The following is a 21,791-nucleotide window of genomic DNA, read 5'->3' on the forward strand; positions in this document are numbered from 1 at the left end:
GACTTCCTCTTATATTTATTTCAAGGACCAGAACCCCCTCCTAAACCAATCATGCCCAAGGGGGAATGAGATATGTCTGCTGGCCTACACCTGTCACGGCTCAACCCCCGAGGCCCATGGAGAGACTCTCCTGGAGCTGGAGTCAGCAAGAAGGGTAAAGTGGCTGCCACTTTACATGATGAGCCCCTCAAGGATCAGAGGAAGGAGCTGGGGGCCAGAGTGGTTAAGTCCCTCATTCAAAGCCGCATGTGACTTCGCAGGCTCAGGACGCCTCCCTGCACTTCACCACAGGGCTTCTCAACTAACTATAGCTGACTCTAAGCCCCCAAAGGACAGGAGCCCCATCTCCAGGACTCCCTGAGCCCGGCTAGAGGCATAAAATAGGCAAAGTCAACACTGTTACAGAAGAGAGCTCCCAAAGCACACAAATGTGTCCGACTGGCCTACAAGTCCCACAGCTGGGGAAGCCAAAGCACTTCCTGCCCCTAGAAAGCACTTGGCAGGCAAGTCAGCAGGAACCCAGAGCCTGACAAACAGCATCTCTATAGCCACCTGGACACCCGCCAAGCTGCCTCATTCCCCAGGGCTGACCTCATATTTTTGAAGATCCTCAAGATGCCTGAGGTCCGTGTGTTGCCTCTCAGGCTGGGGGCTGGGAGCCGTACAGAGAGGTGAAAACGGAGAATCCAAGCGGCCACCCCACCACCCACCCCGTCCCACCAGAGCCTCCTGCTTGTGCCACACAGGCCCCATTCCAGAAGACAGAGCAACACCTTCTAACCTCTGAGATGAGGCCTGGACCAGCCTGTCTTCCTGCTGCACCAATCAGAGGGCATCCCTTGAATAAATGCTCATGCTCTGGCTATTGCTGTCCACTTTGTTGCAGACTTCTGGAAGGGGGGCAAGAAGCAGGCCGACTTCATCGAGGTGCTAAGACCATGTCTGAGGTCAGCTCCACCACCTTGGAGAGAGCTCCTGGAGAGTTCATGGCCCAGCTGAAGCCTGTGCTTAGTGATAAAAGTAATTGTCTGCTAAACCCAGAACTGGATCAGGCACCCACTCTGGCCTTTCTGTGGGAACTAACAGCAGAGGTTCCCAGGGTACGGAGGCCACACGTGCAGGAGGAAAAAGGGGAAAAAAAGCCATCATGCACTCTGCCTCCACTTCCAGATGTTCCAGATCAAACCACCTACTGTGAGGGAAAGGCTGGTAGCAGATAAGGTGAGCAGCCTGGGGAAAAAGCAGGTAGCCAGACCCCCGGGGACACAGGAGCTCCCTTCCACCTCTTTCCAGGGCATCTTTTTTGCCATCATCACTACCTCCCCCCCCACCCAGCCTGCAGCCCCACAGCAAGGCATTTGTTCTTACCCACATTCTCTTAAAAGCTTTAATTCCCCTTATACACAAAACAAAACATGGGGTGCCTGAGCGGCTCAGTCGGTTAAGTGTCCGACTCTTGATTTCGGCTCACGTCATGATCTCACAGTTTGCGAGTTCGAGCCCCTCACTGGGCTCTGTGCTGACAGCAAGGAGCCTCTCTGGGATTATCTGTCTCCTTCTCTCTCTCTGCCCCTCCCTCATTTTGTCTCTCTCTCTCTCTCTCTCAAAAATAAATAAACATTAAAAACAAAAAAACCCACAAGGGCTAAAAATCATGTGGGAGAGGAAAGGTCTCACTCCCTTGCCATCCCCTTTGGCCTGACCAAAGGGAAGCCAACGCAGCTGGTGGTTTTCAACTTTCCTTACACAAGTTATTCTCAGCACAGTGGCTCCCGCTCCTCAGAGCTGAAAAGTCTGCATACCTTGAAAGCATGCAAGCTGCAGGGCTGTGCGAACAGAGTGGAATTTTCCATTTATAGAATAATCATCTTCATGCTACTCTAGGGGCCGGTGTTCCTGTGTAAGAGCTCAGAGCTCAGTGTCAGCAAACCCGCCACGCTTCTGCGGGCTCTTTTATTTATTTTCGGTGGGAGAGGGGGAGGAAAGAGAAGGAACGACTCTTTAACTTGAGTGCCAACACAAACTTGAAGAAGGAACTGGGTTGGCAAGTGTACAATATTACTGCCTGGTTTCATGGCTTCACCGTGAGGGAGCCAGAGGTGTAGAAGAGGCTGAGAAGCATAGCTTCTACTCTTCGTGCAAACAGGTGGCTGGAATATGCATCATGGTACTGTTCCAACTCCTTCCCCATGCCCACCACCTGGCTTCTGGATTGTTCCCTGAGGGCAGGAGATCAAGCCAAAGGCACATGGCCCCACCTCCTTTCTCTTCTTCCAACTTCCCCTGTGTTCCACACTTGATTTCTGCTGATGCATACCCAGGCATGAAGTCTGAAATACCTTCGGGGTCCATGTGTAACAGGAAAGCCACCAAGCCATTCGTGAAGGGACCTGAGTTCTAGTTCTGGCTGTGACATATTCACCGTGTGACCTTGAAGAAATCCTTCTCTTCACTGGCTCTCATTTGCTTCATCTGTAAAGGAAGGTTGGATTGATGAAAGGATCCCAAAGGTCCCTTCCACCGTTGACATTCTGATCCACTCGTTCATTCTACCATACACCAGAGCCAGCATGAGGTTCCCGGCATCCCCTGCTGGGCCACTCTAGACCCACTGGACACAGTCAGACTCACAGCTTCAGGCCTAATGAGGGCTGTCAGTTGCTCCCCCCCCCACCCTTGTTTCAATAGCCACAGCATAGCCAGAGAGAGGAAGGAAAGTCCTGACCTGCCCTCTGCAGCCCACCTTGCCTGCCAGCCCAGCCACCAGAGGAGGCATTTTCCTAGTCCCACAGAACCCTAAAGAACCTGTCACAATACCAAAAACATTTACTGCTTTCCATAAAAAAAAAAAAAAAAAAAAAAAAGTGTTGCCCCTTCTGGGAAGGGCATGGCCACCTCACATCCTCCTAATCAAAAATCTGGGGCGCCTAGGCGGCTCAGCCGTTTAAGCATGGGATTCTTAATTTCAGCTCAGGTTCTGAACTCATGATTGGTGAGTTCCAGCCCCTTGCTGGGCTCTGCGCTGACGGCTGGGAGCCTGCTTGGGATTCCTTCTCCCCCCCTCTCTCTCTGCCCTTCCCCCCTGCTCGCTCGCTGGCTCCTTCTCTCTCAAAAAAGAAAAAAATCTTCCAATTTATTTTCCATTGTTTTTACAAAAATATTTTACTCATTTAAAGTATTAAATTGTGACGCTGAACAGGGTTTATTTTTCAAACTGCACAGGCAGCCCAGGTTTTGATATGGCCACCTAGGGATGAGGGGCTTCATAAACACACACACACACACACACACGCCCCCAATCACTGTCCGAGGGCTGGAAGATTTTCTGGCCGAGCCCTCATCCCTACGAAGTCACCAGTTAATGGCCCCCCAGTCTCTGAACACCTGTTGGGAGTGTGTCGCGCGCTGTGGGAAAGTCCTGATCCCACCCCTACTCACTACGGCAAGAACCATAACCCTCCGAGCCTCAGGTTTGTGCGAAGATTTCACCCAGTGGAAAGCTCTCCAAAGCACTGTGCAAACGGAAGTTTCTCGATTGTTGGGAAGCTCTGACTTGACGACTGCATCCTCAGAGCGCGCCAAATCCTGCCTCCCCCACAGCTTTTCCAGCTGAGGCGGGAGAAGGGGCTTCTCGGAAGGCTGCCCCGGGGAGGTGGGAGATGGGCGCACTAACCTTGGGGCACTCTCCCCACCCCATACCCACGCCTACTCGCTTCCTCGGCGAATCTCGCCACCCGGCCGAGGCAGACCCAGGCCTGGTCACCTGTTCCAAACCCAAGGCACAGCGCTCGGGCGAAGGCGGGTCCCGGCAGCCGCCCCTCCTCTCCCCTCCGCTCCTCTGCTCTCCCCCTATCTCGCCCTCCCCTCCCAGTAGCTCCGGCAGGGCACGCCCCTCCCCCAGATTCACCAATCGGCGTCCCGAGCGGCGCCCGTGGCGCAGGGGGCTCTGGTCAGCAGCCAATTAGCGGCCGGCCCCGAGGCGGCGCTTCGCCCGCCCCCTCCCGGAATGAAAGCCGCCCGCAGCTGGCTAGGCTGGCGCAGCTCGCGGGGCGCGGAAGCCGCGCGGGCCGGAGCGGAGCGCGCGCACTGCCCGCCCGCCCCCGGCGCGCCCGCCTCCGCTCCGCCTCCGTCCGAGGCGCGGGCGAGGAGGCCGGGGCGGGGTAGCGCAGGGGGCAGGGCCGCGGCGGCGAGGCCGGGGGAACGGGGAGGAGCGGGGCCCGATAAAAAGGCTGCGAGGCGGCCCCACCCCGCGGCAGGCCGGCGGGCAGGCTCCGCGCTTCCCTTCCGTCCGGCCCGCGCCGGCCGCGGGGAGGCGGCGCGCGCGGCCCGCAGCCCGCCCATGGAGGCTTTCCCCTGGGCGCCCCGCTCGCCCAGCCGCGGCCGCGCCCCCCCGCCCATGGCGCTCGTGCCCAGCGCCCGCTACGTGAGCGCCCAGGGCCCGGCGCACCCGCAGCCCTTCAGCTCGTGGAACGACTACCTGGGGCTCGCCACGCTCATCACCAAGGCGGTGGACGGCGAGCCGCGCTTCGGCTGCGCCCGCGGCGGGGACGGCGGCGGCGGCGGCGCCTCCCCGCCCTCCTCCTCCTCGTCGTCCTGCTGCTCCCCCCACGCGGGGACCGGGCCCGGAGCGCTGGGGCCGGCGCTGGGGCCGCCCGACTACGACGACGACGACGACGACGACAGCGACGAGCCGGGGTCCCGGGGCCGCTACCTGGGCGGCGCGCTGGAGCTGCGCGCGCTGGAGCTGTGCGCGGGCCCCGCCGAGGCCGGGCTGCTGGAGGAGCGCTTCGCCGAGCTGAGCCCGTTCGCCGGTCGCGCCGCCGCCGTGCTGCTAGGCTGCGCGCCCGCCGCTGCCGCCACTGCCGCCGCGGAGGTGGCGCCGCGCGAGGAGCGGGCCCCGGCGTGGGCGGCCGAGCCCCGGCTGCACGCCGCCTCCGGGGCGGCCGCCGCCCGACTGCTCAAGCCCGAGCTGCAGGTGTGCGTGTTCTGCCGGAACAACAAGGAGGCGGTGGCGCTCTACACCACCCACATCCTGAAGGGACCCGACGGGCGAGTGCTGTGCCCGGTGCTGCGCCGCTACACGTGTCCCCTGTGCGGCGCCAGCGGCGACAACGCGCACACCATCAAGTACTGCCCGCTCTCCAAAGTGCCGCCGCCGCCCGCCGCCCGCCCGCCGCCGCGCAGCGCCAGGGACTGCCAGCCGGGGAAGAAGCTGCGCTGAGCGCCTGGGCTCCCGTCTGCCCCCACCTGACGCCACCAGGGTCACGGCCTGCCCGCGCTCTCATTTTTGGTCTGCGCACCGTCTTTCCCCTCGCTGTGGGAGAGGCCTGGAGATCAGCAGTTGGCTCAGCTTGGGAAGAAGTCTTGGTTTTGTCTAAGCAAGCCGGCCGTACGGAGTACTTTCCTGTCGAAGAGCGGTTGAGACTAGACGCTAACATCTTGATTTATGTCTATAGTTTCCAGTTTGTGCACATCCAGACGGTGAAGGCTGGGTGTGTATTCCACTACCTGAAATATGGCAACTTAGTGGCGCTGTTTATTTACGGTATACGTCGATCTATTTTAGATGCGCATCAGTATGAAGTGGCTCCATCTAATCTCGGATGTTTAATTTTATGGAGGCACTTTACTAGGTCTAGAATATTTTTTTAAAAGCCTCATAACTGGACTTGAAACTGACGATTTTATGGAATGTCGGCAAATTGACTATTTTATTGTTTGAAACAATTTCTTAGTTGTCCTTAAATCAGTTATTCTAATTCCAGGTGAAGCAAGCCCTGGCAGCATCACTGTTTTGAGAAGTGAAGGTTTAGTAAACTTTCCAGTATTGATTTGTGTGGGTTACTCCCTCCTTGTGGCTTGTTTCGGTCTTGGCTGGAGGTGTAAAAAATGTACAATCTGTAGCAGGTAGAGTACAGCTCCTTATCGTTTTATGTACCAGATCTTTTTATTACCGAACTAGGAACTAGTCTTTCCACCTTGAAAAATTGTGCCAAGTTAAAATCTTATTGTGTATACACTTGGAAATTGGTGCTGTTTAAAAAAACCTGACTTGTGTATTTATACAGTAACAGTATATGAATTCATTAATCTTGCCTATAACTTTGTTACTTGGCCTTTTGTCCATATGCACCCACCTCCCCATCTCCAATTGCTGAAAAACATTTGTAAGATCAAAAGGGAGCAGTATTTAGTCACCCTGCTCATCAGTTTCAAGGTTCCTTAATAGTGGAAAGCTCATTCCAGCTGTTGTCTCTCAAACTAAATGGAAGATGCAATCCTTTGAGCTGCAGAAGGTAATGTTATTACCTGTGCTCAAGAAGGTTCCACTATGGGCTGTGTCTGGCTTGAGGCACAGGCAGTCTTCAAACCGGAATAAGCACTAAAGGAGTTACTTGTGGAGTGGGGGGTTGAAGACCAGGAACATGGCCACCCTCGTGCTTTTTCCCTCAAAGACCCTAGTCTGTTTCTGGAATCCCACCACTTATCTGGAGATTAGACCCGATCTTTAGGCAAACATCCTTAATCCCTACTTTATGTCGCACCCTTATTTTTACATCCATGCTGGATGTCCCACAATGGCATGCAGCTACCATCAGGACAGATACAGAGCCAAAAACAGTGAATTAGGATGAACGCATATGAATGTACAAAATACATCACTATCTGAAAACACCAGCAAGAGATTTAGTTATAAATATATAGATTCAAGTAGGAGAGTTGAGCTACTCTACGTTAGATTGTTTTTTTATCAAACCACTAATTTCCTCTACAACAAATTGGCTTGAACACTCCTTTGAAGGTAGAATACAGGCTGGAGTAAATAACACTGGAAGGCTAGGGGCCTTTTTTGGTGGAGGGAAACGGCATCAGAACAAGGAGGAGAGGTGCTGGCAAACAGTGCATTAGCCAAGAGACGATCCATTCCTGCTAGTCTAGCCCCAGATCACAGAACTTAAGATAGGACTAGTCCTAAACTCAAGTAGTTTCATAAAAAACCATGTAATTATTCTCTTATTGTGCTAGAAAATATACCAGTTTACTTTTGGTTTGGGGGAGGTGTCAGGTCAGTAGGAACTCCCGTTAGCTTCTTACTGTTCTACCTTTCCAAAGATCACTACAGGCCCATGTCTTCTGCAACCCAGAACTAGGCAGGCAAGCGCTTTGTATTTTCAAAGATCCAAATGGTTCTAGACACTGTTTCTAGATCTCGGGCACGTGGCTCGTTCAATAGGAGAATCCCTCAGTGATGAGGTGTGCCTAATAAGGATTTGATATTGACACGATCACTGTTTTATCCAAACTGTGAACATGTGCAACGTGGAGTTTATTCAAGTCTTGAAGTGAAGAGTATCAAGAAAGGTATCCCAAAGACCCTGGACCAGCAACCATCATGTTCATCCATTTAAAATGCACCTGTTTCAGCCCCTCCCCCCCCCCCAAATTTTCCTGTTTCCCAGCTAACATTAAAATGCTGGGAGTTGAAGCGTGAAAAGGAAACATTACAGTTACATTTTCTAGAGATCTTTTAGGGAAAATCTGACCACGCTCTAATGCACCTAAGAGCAGACTTAGAGACCTCTTGATCTAAAACTTTAAATACTTGCAAAATTTAATTTAGGGTGTGGGGCACCTGGCTGGCTCAGTGGCAGCAGAGCAAGTGACTCTTGATCTTGTAGTCAGTCAGTCGTGCGTTTGAACTCCACACTGGTGGCAGAGTTGACTTAAAATTTAAAAATTTTTAAGGTTATTTGACACAGCACACACAAGCATGGGAGGAACAGAGAATCCCAAGCGGGCTCCACGCTGTCAATGCAGAGCCTGACTACTTGGGGAATAAACCCACAAACCACGGTATCATGACCTGAGGCGAGACCAAGAGTCAGATGCTTAACCTTAAAAAAAAATTTTTTTTTATTTAGGGTAAAAGAAATCCAATTTTCCAAAGTTTAAAAAATACATAAAATAATTGGTATGACAAAGTGATCTTGTTTTTATAAAAATATGGCTATATGTTTGGCTAAAAATCAAACAATGTATGGAATCTCAAAAGAGCTTTACCAGCTGTGCAGGCAGACTAGACTGCCCTACCTTGCTTGTCCTCTTCTGTAGAGACCTCTGCAGTAGCTTTTAATTTCTTTGTATTTTAGTTTTCCTATGCAGTGCTTTTTAGAAGCTGCAGAATTAACTTTTATTACAACTTTTGGCATAGATTGTAAGTAAGCCAAAATTATGTATGTATTTTAAAATTATACTACAAATATGCGTGCCTCAAGGGAAAGGGCAGGCAAGTTTTAGTGTCAGTCCTAACCTTCTAGTCTGTGCTTAGGCACGAGGAACATTCCTTCATTCCTTCCAGTGTCCAATACATATATCCATTAGACTTGTAAAATTATAAAATGAATCCACAGTCCAAATGTCTTTGGGTAAAAACAAAACACAGTTAAAACATAAAAGCATCCCAATACGTAGACGCCAACTTCTTCCTGGAAGCCAATACAGACAGCTAGATGGCTGTAGTCTTTTCTGGGCCACTGTCTCCACTCTTAGAATTCACCTGTATTAATAGCAATGGTGTTCTGGTTTAAAAATGCAGACTGGGTGGCTCAGTCAGTTAAGTGTCCAACTCTTGATCTTGGCTCAGGTCATCATCCCTCACAGTTCATGGGTTCGAGCCTCAGGTCAGGCTCTGTGCTGACCACACAGCCTGCTTGGGATTCTCTCTCCCCCTTTCTCCCTTATGTGCTCTCTCTCTCTTGGGATTCTCTCTCCCCCTCCCCCTTATGTGCTCTCTCTCTTAAAATAAGTAAACCTTAAAAAAAGCAGATGCCACTGGAAACATGGAAGACATTCTACACATAGTGAGTAGATTGGATGTTCGGTTTTCCTTTGACACCTGTGAATACTGGGGTGGGGAGGCCTTCAGAGTTGAAACTTAAGAGCAGGACCACAGAGCAGCAGCTGACTCTTCTGACCCTATCCCGTGCTCTGGACTCACACCTCCCAGGACAAAGAACCTGGGGGGCATCCTATATTTGGGAAAGGGTCCTAGTAGCTTGCAGACTAGCCTGGAAATGCAGGCTAACCGTCAGACATGCAACTACAACTCATCTAATCAGCTAATAAATCGTACCTTGGGGCCAATCAGTGATGTCACAGGTACAGTCCTGCTCTAGTGTCTGGACACTCAGCGGGTTACTGCCCCAAGTTCTTTTATTGGTTACAAAGAAAAGGCCTTCTCCCCCAAATATCTTTTAAGATTTCCACTTTTTGAAATCCTAAATATATTAAGAAAATTAAATGTTGGGGTGCCTGGGTGGCTCAGTCTAGAGCCTGCCTGAGATTCTCTCCCTCTCTCTCTTTCAAAATAAACAAACATTTAGAAAATACTTAAAAAAAAAAAAAAGATTAAATGTTGAAAACAGTGGCTTCCATTGCTGGTAACATCAAACCAAAAACGCTGCATCTGATTAAGTAAAGAAGCATCAATACTCCCTCTTCTGGCCTTATAGCTGTACCAACAGGAATTCTCCCCACCACTCAACACTGGAAATAATTTACATGTCTGTAGCCACTATCAATTTGCAACTAACACTCTCTGAAACTATGATGTTTCTAATTTGAGGAGAATACCTGAAACAGTAAACCACTCACCCACCCACCCCCCATATATATAAACTCACAGAGAGGATGGCATTACAAGGAAACTAAGGGGATCCTTAATTATGGAAGGAAACATCGTAGCCACATCTGCTCTGTTATATTTGGGTTATTTTCTTTGATCCTACATACTGAGACATTTAATGGCCCAAAAAACTCAAAACCACACTCAACTGGATATGTAAACTCATCATAATAAATAAAACACTTTGACTGTAACTACAAATCAACACTAAAACAAATTCTGTAAGTATTTTATTTATCATTGAAGAAAAAACACAGCAGCAAGTTCTGTGTTGGCTTCAATAAGACCAAATAGTTAATCTTTAACATAGCTACAACACTCCAAAATTGAAGTCAACACAGTCATTACTACAAATTACTTGTTCAAAGAATCTATCCTGAAGAGAAAGGAAATTAGGAAAAAGAATTTAAACAATTCCTCCAAACCACACATTTATAAATATTGTCATATTTAAAATGCTTGAAAGGCATGAATTCTCCATTAATGGAAAAGCAGTTTGCTATTGGCAACAGAAAAAACTCAGCAACAGTTTACCAAATGCTTTAAAATTTAAAAGCTGTAACTGTTTCGGATTCACACTTGAGCAGTATTCTTGTCATTACAATCATGACTGCAAATTGCTTTATACTCACCTCTCAAGTAAAACCTACAGAAAATCCCACTGTATCCAATGTTTGTAATGTTTACTGCACTTATAGTGAACCTAAAAACTTTCTAAATGTAGTTAATATAGTAAATACCTCAAAGTATCTAGAGGTATGTCTCAACCACTAATGGTGTGGAAATTGTTTCAGCCCCTGCTTTGAAGAGTCTTCAAATACATTTTCTATAACAGAACCTTACCTCATTCCAAATGAATATGGTATTTCAAAAAAAAAAAAAAAAAAATCAGTTCTATACCAAGATACAGGTGTTACTCCATACCTGAAGGGTTCACATTTTAATTTATTTTTTAGTTTTTCTCTTTTGTAAACAAATGATTGATGAAATAATGCAACACCTCAAATTCCAGAAAATGGCCTCGTCGTCCAACCTCCTGTGGGTACGGTGCATGATCAATCTATTATAGAGGATTAATACAAGTTCATGCTTTTTGTGTTATGGTGAAACAACATTAAAGAATCCAATTTAGACTGGTTGACGCACAAGTATAATAATCCTTGAATGGGATCAAACCTATGTGAGACATGAGTTTGAATCCATTATCTTGAGATTTAACGTCGTACCGTGGTCCATCCATCTTCATCAGTCTCATTTTTGGTGCGACGAAGAGACTCCCGATCTTTCTCAGCTCTCCAAGAGGACTTCTCTTTTTCACCTTCTCTCTCCCTTTCTCGGTCTCTTTCCCGGTCTCTTGAAAGAGCTGGGGGAGGAACACGACGAGGGGCTTCCCGCTCTTCTGCCCGCTCCTCTTTCCTGTCATCAGCACGTCTCCAAGAACTTACTAAAAGTTTAACAGAAAAAGAGAGTAAGTTAGTGCTGTACTGTATTGGCTCAGACTAAACAGAACTTTAGCAAAAAGAATGTTTCCAATTACTCAGAAATCCTGTACTAAAGGTAACAATGCAGAACCCCCATAAAAAAAAATAATAAAATAAATTTAGTAATTTAAGACAAGGTGACAAAAATCTAAATGAAAACTTAAAATTAAAAAAAATTCTTGGCTCTTATTAAAATCGAACAGCAAAGTAGCCATTAAGCATAGTTGTTTGTTTGTTGTTTTTTTTTTTTTTTTTTTTTGCATTTATTTTTGAGACGGAGAGAGACAGAGCATGAACGGGGGAGCATCAGAGGGAGAGGGAGACACAGAATCTGAAGCAGACTCCAGGCTCTGAGCAGTCAGCACAGAGCCCGACGCAGGGCTTGAACTCACAGACCATGAGATCATGACCCGAGCTGAAGTCGGACGCTTAACCGACTGAGCCACCCAGGCACCCCCAGCACGGGTTTGTTTGTTTTTTTTTTTTTAAGCTAAAGTTTCAATAGTCACAATTTCAGAGAAACAATGTCTTACACTTTGTGCTTATCTACCAAGATCTTACTTTTAAAGAACAAATACACTATTTCCTGGTTACATAAAATAAGCTTTCAAAGCAATATGTATCACTACTATCCAACGTAATTAGCCTACTGATATACTCTGAATTTAGAAATGAGCTAACTTCACAGAGTGACGAAGATTACGAAAACTATAGATTTAAACTGAATATTCATGATCTTATTTTTGATGCTTACATGAGTATGTGAGATAATTAAATAAAACTCAAAACTTCCCCAGAAATTATGGATTTCTGATAGTCCAGCAACATGCAGGCCATCCATACCTTCTTCACGTTCTGATCTGAGAGGAGGTCCTCTTCGGTCTCTGTCATCTCGCCTTTCTCTTAGGTCACGGCGATCATCTCTCTCCCGACGACGGTCATCCCGATCCCTATCATCTCGGCGAGCTGAATCTCTCCAGCTCGAAGATTCCTCCGCTGGTCCTCTTCTCCAGCCACCTTCATCCCTGTAGCCATTCAAAATGTTAAATTCTGTTGTTAAACTACATGATAGCGTATGTGAACAGATCATTTACGAGTCGGTGCTGAGAGAGTTTACAAACCTAACAGGGATGAAGTTTAGATTAATAACTTGATCTCAACCTGATGCCTCAGGTGTAGAGGTCAAATGAGATTATCTGGATCTGTGCTTTCCAACCTAACAGCCACAACCTGTATGTAGCTACTTAAACATAAATTAACTGAAACAAAGTCAGACCTTCTGTCAATAGCACTACCACGTTCCAAATGTTCAATAGCCAAATAGTATTCAAATAGCTACCATACTGGATATTACAGATCCAAGACAATTTCATCCTTGCAGAAAACTGTATTATAAACAGTGCTGGTTTAGATTCATCAGCACAAAGCCAATTTGGCCAGAAGAAGCAAGCTAGAACCGTTACCGCTAATAAAAGTAAAAGGGGCTTTTACTAGTTTAAGGACTATGTAACTGAAGAATTTAAACCACAGAGGATAGGCAACAGATGGGTAAAGATACCTGGTCTGGCTTCCTTACTAAATCATTACAAAACCTACAGAAAGCTACACAGTGTCAGCCTCACTTCCTCAACTTTGTTAAAAAGGGACATCAGTTGAGGGATGCAGCACACCATTTCGCAACGTGATCTGGGAAAACACCCAAGGGTATTTAGGAGAATCCCAGCTGTAATTCCACAAAGAGTCCCAATCAGAGCATCAAACCTCGGCCGTCTGAAGCGGTCTTCTCGATCCCCCTCTCGCTCTCTGTCCCTTTCTCGCTCTCTTTCTTTCTCTGGGTCCTTGTCATTTTCATCACGATCTTGGTTATCTCGCTCTCTTTCTTTTTCTCTATCCCATTCACGTTCTTCTGATGGTCTTGATTCTCGAGGTGGACCCCAACTCTCTTCTCTGGCCTTTTCTTTCTCTCTCCATCCACCTGTTGGTTTTTTTTTTTTTTTTTAAGAAATAAGATTTTTTTTAATACTCCAGAAACCCAAGTTGGTAACTATGACTACACATCTTTATGTTGACATTAATATCACCATTATGTATGTTAATTTAAGACACTCCAGGGATGCCTGGGTGGCTCAGTCAGTTGAGCACCTGACTTCGGCTCAGGTCATGATTTCATGGTTTGTGGGTTTGAGCCCCACATCAGGCTTTGTGCTGACAGTGAGGAGCCTACTTTTCAGATTCTGTCTCCCTCTCTCTCTGACCGTCCCCAATTCGCTCTCACTCTCTCAAAAATAAACAATAAAAAAAAATACAATACAATCTTATTTTTAAAAAGAACTAGGGGCGCCTGAGTGGCTCGGTTGGTTAAGCGTCCGACTTCGGCTCAGGTCATGATCTCGCGGTTCGTGGGTTCAAGTCCCGTGCCGGGCTCTGTGCTGACAGCTCCGAGACTGGAGCCTGCTTCAGATTCTGGGTCTCCTTTTCTCTCTGCCCCTCCCCCACTTGTGCTCTGTCTCTATCAAAAATAAATAAATGAAAAAAAAATAAAAATAAATTTTTTTAAAAAACGAAAGCTACTTATATCATTTTACAGAATCACCAGCTTGTATTTACAGCTACCTATTATTGTTTTTCTAACACACAAGGAGGAACATGTAAGATAAGGGAAATTTATATAGCCTGGGTTGTTTCATATGCTGAGATCATGGCTATAAAAATCTGTTCTGATGGTAAATAGACAACTCATTTCAAGCAAAAAAACTTAAAAAGTGGAGGATTAGGAAACAGATCTGAGATGGAGCCCCAACTGTAATTTCATTCACATGTTGCAACATTTTCAAAACCTTTGTAACTAAAAATTTTCTTTTCATATTCTTGCCCTCCACCATTTACCACCCATGCAATCACGGAACAAAGAAAGATCAATCCTTTGACCCCACCCTATCCATCACCTCACACTTAACGCTGGGATGCCCAAACCTAGGAATGTAATATATTTGCACAAAGAGGCCAAAGGGAGCAGATTTACATGAAAATCTATTACCCTTGCAGGACTATTATTGTTGCTAACATTTCTATTACAACGTGCCACAGCACTATTCTAAACCTTCTGTGTATATTAACTCATTTAATCCTTTCCATAGCTTTGAGATAAGTAAATCCCATACCTGCCACTTTACATACTTGCTAAAATTTGTAAGTTGCTAAAATTAATACTCAAGCACTTTTATAGTCCCTCGCAGACACGTGCAGAATGGTATCTGAGTCGCCGGAAGAGCCCATTCACAGTGGAGGGTGAACAAGGCAACGGCCCTGTCTTCTTGCTGCAGCACTCATACTTTTTTTAATTTTTTTTACATTTTATTTATTTTCGATAGAGACAGAGCACAAGTGGGGGAGGAGCAGAGAGAGAGGGAGACACAGAATCTGAAGCAGGATCCAAGGCTCCAGGCTCCAGCTGTCAGCACAGAACCCGACGCGGGGCTTGAACTCACAAACCGCGAGATCATGACCTGAGCCAAAGTCAGACGCTTAACTGCCTGAGCCACCCAGGCGCCCCAGCTCTCATACTTTAAAACAAGTATCCTTTTGCTGGTCTTAAATTTAGCAACACATCTTTGTGTTTTTGTGTTTTATTGGTGATTTCACGGTTTAAAATGGCCCTCAAGCACTGTGCTGCAGTGCTGTCTCGTGTCCCAAGCACAAGAAGGTGATGGATGCGCCTTACAGAAAAAAATACCATTTTAGATAAGCTTCATTGAGGAGATACAGTGCTGCTGGCCACGAGTTCAATGTTAATGAGTCAATTAACATGTTAAAACAGAAATGCACAAAGAAGGTTCTGCGTTCATTGGTTGACAGAAATGTTGTGAGCAGAGGGCTTAACGGAACCTAATCTGGTATTTTCCTTCAGAGCAATGATTCAGTATTCACAGTGACTATAAAACGTCTATCGAGAATTAATGAGAACCTACCACACCGTTATCCCTGTTTTACACAAGGCACAGAAATGTCACACAGCCAGACAGTGGAAGGAATGGAGCCCAGAAGAGACAGAAACAGCAAGGGCAAAGGAAAGGAAGCTGCTCACTGAAATGTGCATTTAGGACGGCTGCCTCCGGTTACTGCTCCGAGTCGGGAGTGGGAGAGCCTGCGGGGACCAGGAGCAGCAAGAGTTCAAGGAAAGCATGATAGCGGCCCAGACCTAAGCACTTGTAGGGGAACAGAGAAGTGTGTGGATTTAAGGAACATAAGGAAACAGAACTGAACTAAATGAAAAGACTTATCATAAAGGATGAAAGAGGGCAAAGGACAGCTCCCAGACCTCTAGGTTATAAAATCCGACAGATGGCGGTGGCCCTGATGAGAAGCCTGTGGGTGTGAATTCAGTTTCAACAGGCTAAAGGCGACACGTCAGAGACATTTCTAGGAAGAACTGTATGGTGTGCAGCATGAGGCTGGTAACATGGGTCTGAAGGTAAGGAAAGAAGTCACCTGGAGAAGATGGTAACAGAAGTCACAGATTATGTACAACTGCTCAAGAACAAAAAAGTATGAAAACATGAGCAGGCCCAAGACTGAGAAAGTAAGGAACAGCTCTTCCCATAAGCCTAACCCCATGGTAGGCAAGACTGCAAATACTTAGTACACTTTTTCATTATTTACACAAGAAGGCTGGTGTAGGACAGAACCTGAGAAACACCAATACTTAAGGGACAGGGATGGGACAAGAGCCCTCAAAGAAGCAGTCAGCAGGCAGAGGGGGGAAAAAAGCACGAATCGCTTAAGCAGAAAAAGGGGTAAGGTTATTCAACTTGTTCTGGTGTGTGGGATATCAAAGCCAAGCTCCTGAGATAAAAGTCACTGCACAAACACCTAAGGGAAAATAAAAGACCAATTTATCCAGAAACTAATAACAATATAGCCTAATCGTTGTTATCTATACATTAAAATTTCATTTTTTAGCTAAAAAATAACTTTTTATTTAGATATTGAAATACAGTCATTTGAAATGTCCCTGTTTGAAACACTACAGAATAGTGATTAGCATATGCAAGATTACACTTTCCATTTGTAAAACACATCAAGCAGAGTCTATAAAGCATCTAAGCTGGTTTTCTGAATACCAGAATTTTACCTGGCTTGACAAATGGTCTCCAGGGACCAGGCCTTGAGTCCTCGCCCCTTCTGGGAATCCGATCATCATCTGTGTTTCTCCAAGGCCCCCGGTCATCATCTGCACCACGTCTGGAAATTCTGTCATCATCAGCATTCCTCCAAGGTCCTCGATCATCATCCAACCCACGCCTCGGGCCCCGGTCATCATCCATGCCACGCCTGGGACCCCGATCGTCGTCAGCATTACGCCAGGAAGACCGCTCGTCATCTGCACCTCCTCGCCGTGGCCCCCGGTCCTCATCCATCCCACGTCTTGGTCCTCTGTCCTCATCAGCTGTTCGCCAGCTTCCTCTGTCCTCATCCAGTCCCCGTCTAGGTGGTCTGTCATCATCCGCATGACGCCAGCTTCCCCTGTCTTCATCGCCAATTCGCCTGGGAGGCCTGTCATCATCTGCACTACGCCAGGAAGGCCGGTCATCATCTGCCCCCCGGCGAGAGAACCGGTCTTCATCAAGGCCACGTCTGGGACCTCTGTCCTCATCCATGCCACGCCGGGGAATGCGATCATCATCTGCTCGGAGAGAAGACTCTCTCTCTTCCTCATCCCCCAGTCGCCTTGGCCGATCATCCTCTCTTCTATGAGGCCTCTCCTCATCCCGCCCCTCTCCACGTCTCCACTCCCTACAGAGCAACAAGCCAAACATCTTTAAGAGTCCATTTTCTTAAGAGCAAATGATCCTTTTGGGAATTATTTCATTCACTTCTAAAAACCACTTCAGCCTAAATTCATTATTCCTAGTCCTGAAAGAATATGTGCTCCTAATAAAAAAATAACACAAAATATAAAATCTTACATCAACAAATAAACAAACAGGTAGACAATTAAAGGTATCTACCTGCACTTTACCAGAAGCATCCTGGCATCCATTACTATGAGCTTTCAAAACTTAATTTCTGTATAGCACTTATGACCAGCCATCTTATCATGAGCAGTCATTTTTGAAGGATGGTTCAATCCACTTAAATTTAAAGGAAGGGGCACCTGGGTGGCTTAGTGGGTAATCATGACCGGATTTCAGCTCAGGTCACTATCTCATGGTTGTAAGATTAATCCCTGTGCCGGGCTCTGCGCCATGCATGGGGCCTACTTAAGATTCTCTCCCTCCCTCTCCCTCTCTCCCTGCCTCACTCTCTCAAAATAATAATCATAATAATCATAAGCAAAAAAATAAAAGGAAAATACGTTCTAGAACTATTCATTCTTACTGTAATCTCAGTATTATTCCATTAGGGAACAAAAACCCTGAAGCATTTATTTCTCAAAATATCTAGAAGTCCGTAATTATAGCACCGTTGAAGTAAACTATAAAAACATTTTGGTAGCAGACATGCATACAATTCTTCATAGTTCTCCTTTCCCCACCTCTATAAAATAAACCCAACTGGAAAACTGCTAATGAGGCATTAACAGGACCTCTGTCTAATTGGTACTATTTTCCTTGACTCTACTTACTTCTCTGGTGGGCCTCTTCTCCACTCGGAATCTACTTCAGGTCCTTTTCTCCATGTGCCTTCTGAATCTCTATCTCCCCAACGAGAGTCCTACATTCACCAAAGTTAATGTGAGGCACTACGTTGGCAACACTTATTACAACTACTAGTATTACCAAATGTTTTTGCACTTATATTAACCTTAAGTCCTTAAATATAAACAAGTTTTAAAATGGTTTGTTTTAACCCAAAGTCAGAGTGGTAGTACAGTGAAACTGGTGTGACTGGCTTTATAAATCAACAAAATACCACCTTGAGAGCAATCTGGCACCCAACCCCTGGAATTATTCAAATATCTGCAGATATCCTTTGATCCTCAAAATTCCCTCCTGAGATTACGTGAAAAAAGCTCGGTGCCCCAAACGTACATTGCACAGGACCTCCTAAAATGGAACAAATGAAATGTCAAATGAGGGATGTTTCTATTAACAGTATTTCCCTCTTCCAAGTACTATGTTGTCATTAAAAATTATGGAAAAGAGTATAGGGAGATAAATACGCTTACAGTGGAAATGTAAATGTGGTACAACCTCTGTAGAGAGCAAAAGCACACAATTTTAATCCCATACAGCTCTGACACAGTTTGATGGCTCCTACAAACATAACCTAAGGCCACAGTCAGCAATTAAGAATACTCTGGAAAATACAAAACAAGATCTGCGGCAAGGGTGGGAGGAGTAAGGTAAAAATCTAACAAAGCTAACAATTCCAAGTAGGTGGTGTATAAGAGGATCTTTATTTAAATTTTAAGAAGTGTTTTGGTAATAAAACCTCCAATAACAATTAACATAAGAAACTGAAGGGAAGAAGAGGCAGAGATGGTAAGTCACCTGCCATCGCAATGGACTCTGGACTCTTAAGGTGGAGGTTATTCTAAGAGACTTTCCCAAGTGGACACCGTGGGAGAAAAGAGGAGCTCAATTGTCCATAAAACTTAAGGTCACTACAATGCAGGGAATGTCAACACCCAGAAAACCAAGTTTCTCCCACCCTTCATACTCGCCCTAGAAAGTAAACTCAGCAAAGAATTCAAGTTATTAGAGGTTTTCACACAACTAGACCCTCAAAGAAGATTTTCAAGGATGGCTATGATAGCCATTAAACAAACAAAAAGAATTCCAGAAGGCAACATGATTACCAAAAATTTTTAACTCAGTTCATATATCAAACAGAACAGGCCCCACTAATAAACATATAAACTGAACGGGAATCTCAGAGAACCAGTTTCAAAAGGACAAAGAGATTTTTTTTTAAAAAGGGAAACATTAAAAGAAAACAATAGGGCTCTGAAAGGCAAATAAAGACAAGAGAAAAAGCTTTCCCTAGATTAAGGAAATATAATCTTCTCTAAGGTAAATAAATTGCATCCTCTGACTACAAAAGGCACAAGTGCCAAAATGGGTGAATAATAAAGGCTATGTACTTAGGTGACTGGACAAAGTCTCAGGAAAATCTTCATGCTCCTTTTACTCTAAGGACAGAATATTCTGAAATTCCCAAGGAATAATACAGAGTATCTACAGAAGTAGCAAGACCAAGACTATTCTCACGATCTCCTCCCTTCACTGTGTACTGGGATACTGAGCAGTCGTGAAACTTCTGAGGGAGGATTCGAACTGACCAAACCACTACACCATTTTTCAACTTTGAGGGGAGGAAACAAAAAAGAGAAACCTCTTTGGAGATATATACAAAGACAGCCTGGAAAAAAAAATTGAAAAGATATACAAAACAAGACCAAAAAAAATGTTATCTGCAAAAGAGAAAAAGTGGTAAGTGTAAACATATTTGAAACTAAATCATGTTTACCAATCTTGTTGGAAAACTGTTAAGAAAGTCCTAAATAGATTAACATGTTTTAGTGAGCTGGATGTAAAAATATTCAACTTACTGCAATAGAATAAATAAAAGTAAAGGATGCTCAGAATTTTTTTGTTCTGAGAAGACAGAGTTCCCAAAATTTACAGACTGTGAAGTTGAGATAAATTTAAAAAAACGGTGATAATCACTAAGAGACTAGAGACAGCAAAAGTGTACTGAGAAAAGTTCTTAAATTTGGCTTGAAGAAAGCAGTGGCAGGAACATGGAAGCAAGTAAAAAAATATAATAATTACTATGTTAAATGTAAATAAATTAAAGACTCTAACTGAAAGGGACGGTAGGGAGGGGGAGGCACAAAACAGAAACAAAAGACTGAAAATGGACAGATTTGCGAAAACTAAAACAAAAAAAAGCAACTCAGGAATCCATCATCACAGCCAAGTAAGTCACCTCCCTTTCTTCAGAAGATGAAGCTCCCGTAAGTTAACAGAATGTAGCAAATTAAAATAAGTAACATTTCTGATTCCATATACACATACAACTTTGTGCCCAATAGAAAAAGAATATGCGTAACACATCATGTTTTAGAACACAAAATTAGGAATCGTATAGGCCACATTCACTAGTAACAAGGAAGTAAAAATAAAAATTAGTAACAGGAGTAACAAAACCAAAAATCTATCCATATACATTTTAAACGGAAATCAAAGAACAGCAGGTCATCCAAGAAAACTGACACAAGGTATGGCACGGAGGAAGGAATGGAGACAGGCAGCAGGCAAGAAATCCTCCAGCTCCTCAAGTCTGAACATAGAAACAAAGCTGTATCTTGTTTAAGAGGGAGCACTGGCACATCCAAGGGGAAACAAAGAGAATGCAGACAGATGTCAAAGAACCATAAGGCATAAAACGAGCTCAGAAACGGTTAGAGTATAGATGACTAAGAAGAAAATGGTGACAGACAAAGCTACTGGAAAAAGCAGGAAACAAGAAAGGCCTTGACTGCTAAGGCAGGTTTTACCTTTGGTTCTAAGTAATGAGTACCAATCAAAGTTTGAAACCCAAGAGCAGGTAAAATGATCAAATACACATCATGAAAAAAATGGCCACAATGTAGAGGAAGGTCTGAAGCTGGGGAGAGACTATAATCAGAGGGAACAGTAAGGAGACCAGTAAAATAATACAGACAAAGGAAGATTCTAAATTAAGCCAGGAACGTAGAACAGAAAGGAGAGGGGGTAGATTCAAAACTCTTAAGATTAAATGGGTAACGGTGCAACCAATCAGGAGCAGGGATTAGAGACACAAACTAGAGGGGGAATAAAAGTCAGTTTTGGACGTGAGCGCATATTAAAAATATTTAGGGCGGCATTTGAATCACTTGGAAATATTGTTAAAATGCAGATTCTGGGGCGCTTGGGTCGCTCAGTCAGCTGAGCGTCTAACTCTTGGTTCTGGCTCAGGTCATGACCTCACAGTTCATGGGTTCAAACCACACATCAGGCTCTGGGCTGTCAGCACAGAGCCCACTTGGGATTTTCTCTCTTTCTCTCTGCTCCTTCCCTGATCGCTTGCTCTCTCAAAATAAATAAACATTAACAAAATAAGTAAAACATGAAGCTGAGACACTGATATGTGCACTGAGGCATGTGGACCATGCAAGACAACCGGGTGATAAGCACAGCACATAAAAACAGAGTTAACTTCTACACTCACCTTTCTAGAAAGTGGATCGTCACCAAGCCTTCTCTCTTCCTCTCTACGTCGTTCCCTTTCTTCAATTTCCAGCTCTCTTTGGCGTTTTTTCCTTTCCACTTCTTCTAATTTCTTGACCCGCTCCTGATATTCTCGTAGCTCTTCCTCACGTTTTGCCCGTTCAGCACGCTCTCTCTCTTCACGCTCTAGATAACGGGTTAGGTTATTAAGTGTGCCAAGTCTTTGCCCTAGAACTAGGTCTACTTTGCTGGTATTCAGCAGGCAGCGTAAGGTAGAAGGAAAATTCTTTTTAAAAAATTGTGTGTATTTTACAATGAGCTAAGGGGCAGAAGATATTCAAGAAAACAAGTATGATGCCACTCGACACTTTTGTAACGACAAGATACTCGAATGCCTCCCCAACTCCTGAGCATCTTGGGATTCCA

General features: G+C 45.3%; 2 protein-coding genes across 2 annotated transcripts in view; one reads left to right on the forward strand and one right to left on the reverse strand.

Annotated features, from left to right (window-relative positions):
• The first annotated feature begins 4,085 nt into the window (after positions 1–4,085).
• Positions 4,086–10,588, forward strand: NANOS1 (nanos C2HC-type zinc finger 1). The gene has a single exon (XM_043597681.1). It carries the CDS (start codon positions 4,340–4,342, stop codon positions 5,219–5,221), a length of 882 nt encoding a protein of 293 aa, XP_043453616.1. The 5' UTR covers positions 4,086–4,339; the 3' UTR covers positions 5,222–10,588.
• Positions 9,903–21,791, reverse strand: part of EIF3A (eukaryotic translation initiation factor 3 subunit A) — a 35,535-nt gene continuing 23,646 nt past the window's right edge. Inside the window, exons 17-22 of the mRNA XM_043597680.1 lie at positions 21,367–21,551; positions 17,792–17,880; positions 16,298–16,959; positions 12,928–13,141; positions 12,010–12,191; positions 9,903–11,129 (exon numbers count right to left, since the gene is read on the reverse strand). Of these exons, the coding sequence (XP_043453615.1) occupies positions 10,900–11,129; positions 12,010–12,191; positions 12,928–13,141; positions 16,298–16,959; positions 17,792–17,880; positions 21,367–21,551 (1,562 nt within the window). The 3' untranslated portion in view covers positions 9,903–10,899. The remainder of the gene's footprint in view (positions 11,130–12,009; positions 12,192–12,927; positions 13,142–16,297; positions 16,960–17,791; positions 17,881–21,366; positions 21,552–21,791) is intronic.

The sequence above is a fragment of the Prionailurus bengalensis genome, chromosome D2 (assembly GCF_016509475.1).
Source record: "Prionailurus bengalensis isolate Pbe53 chromosome D2, Fcat_Pben_1.1_paternal_pri, whole genome shotgun sequence".
Classification (NCBI taxonomy): Eukaryota; Metazoa; Chordata; class Mammalia; order Carnivora; family Felidae; genus Prionailurus; species Prionailurus bengalensis.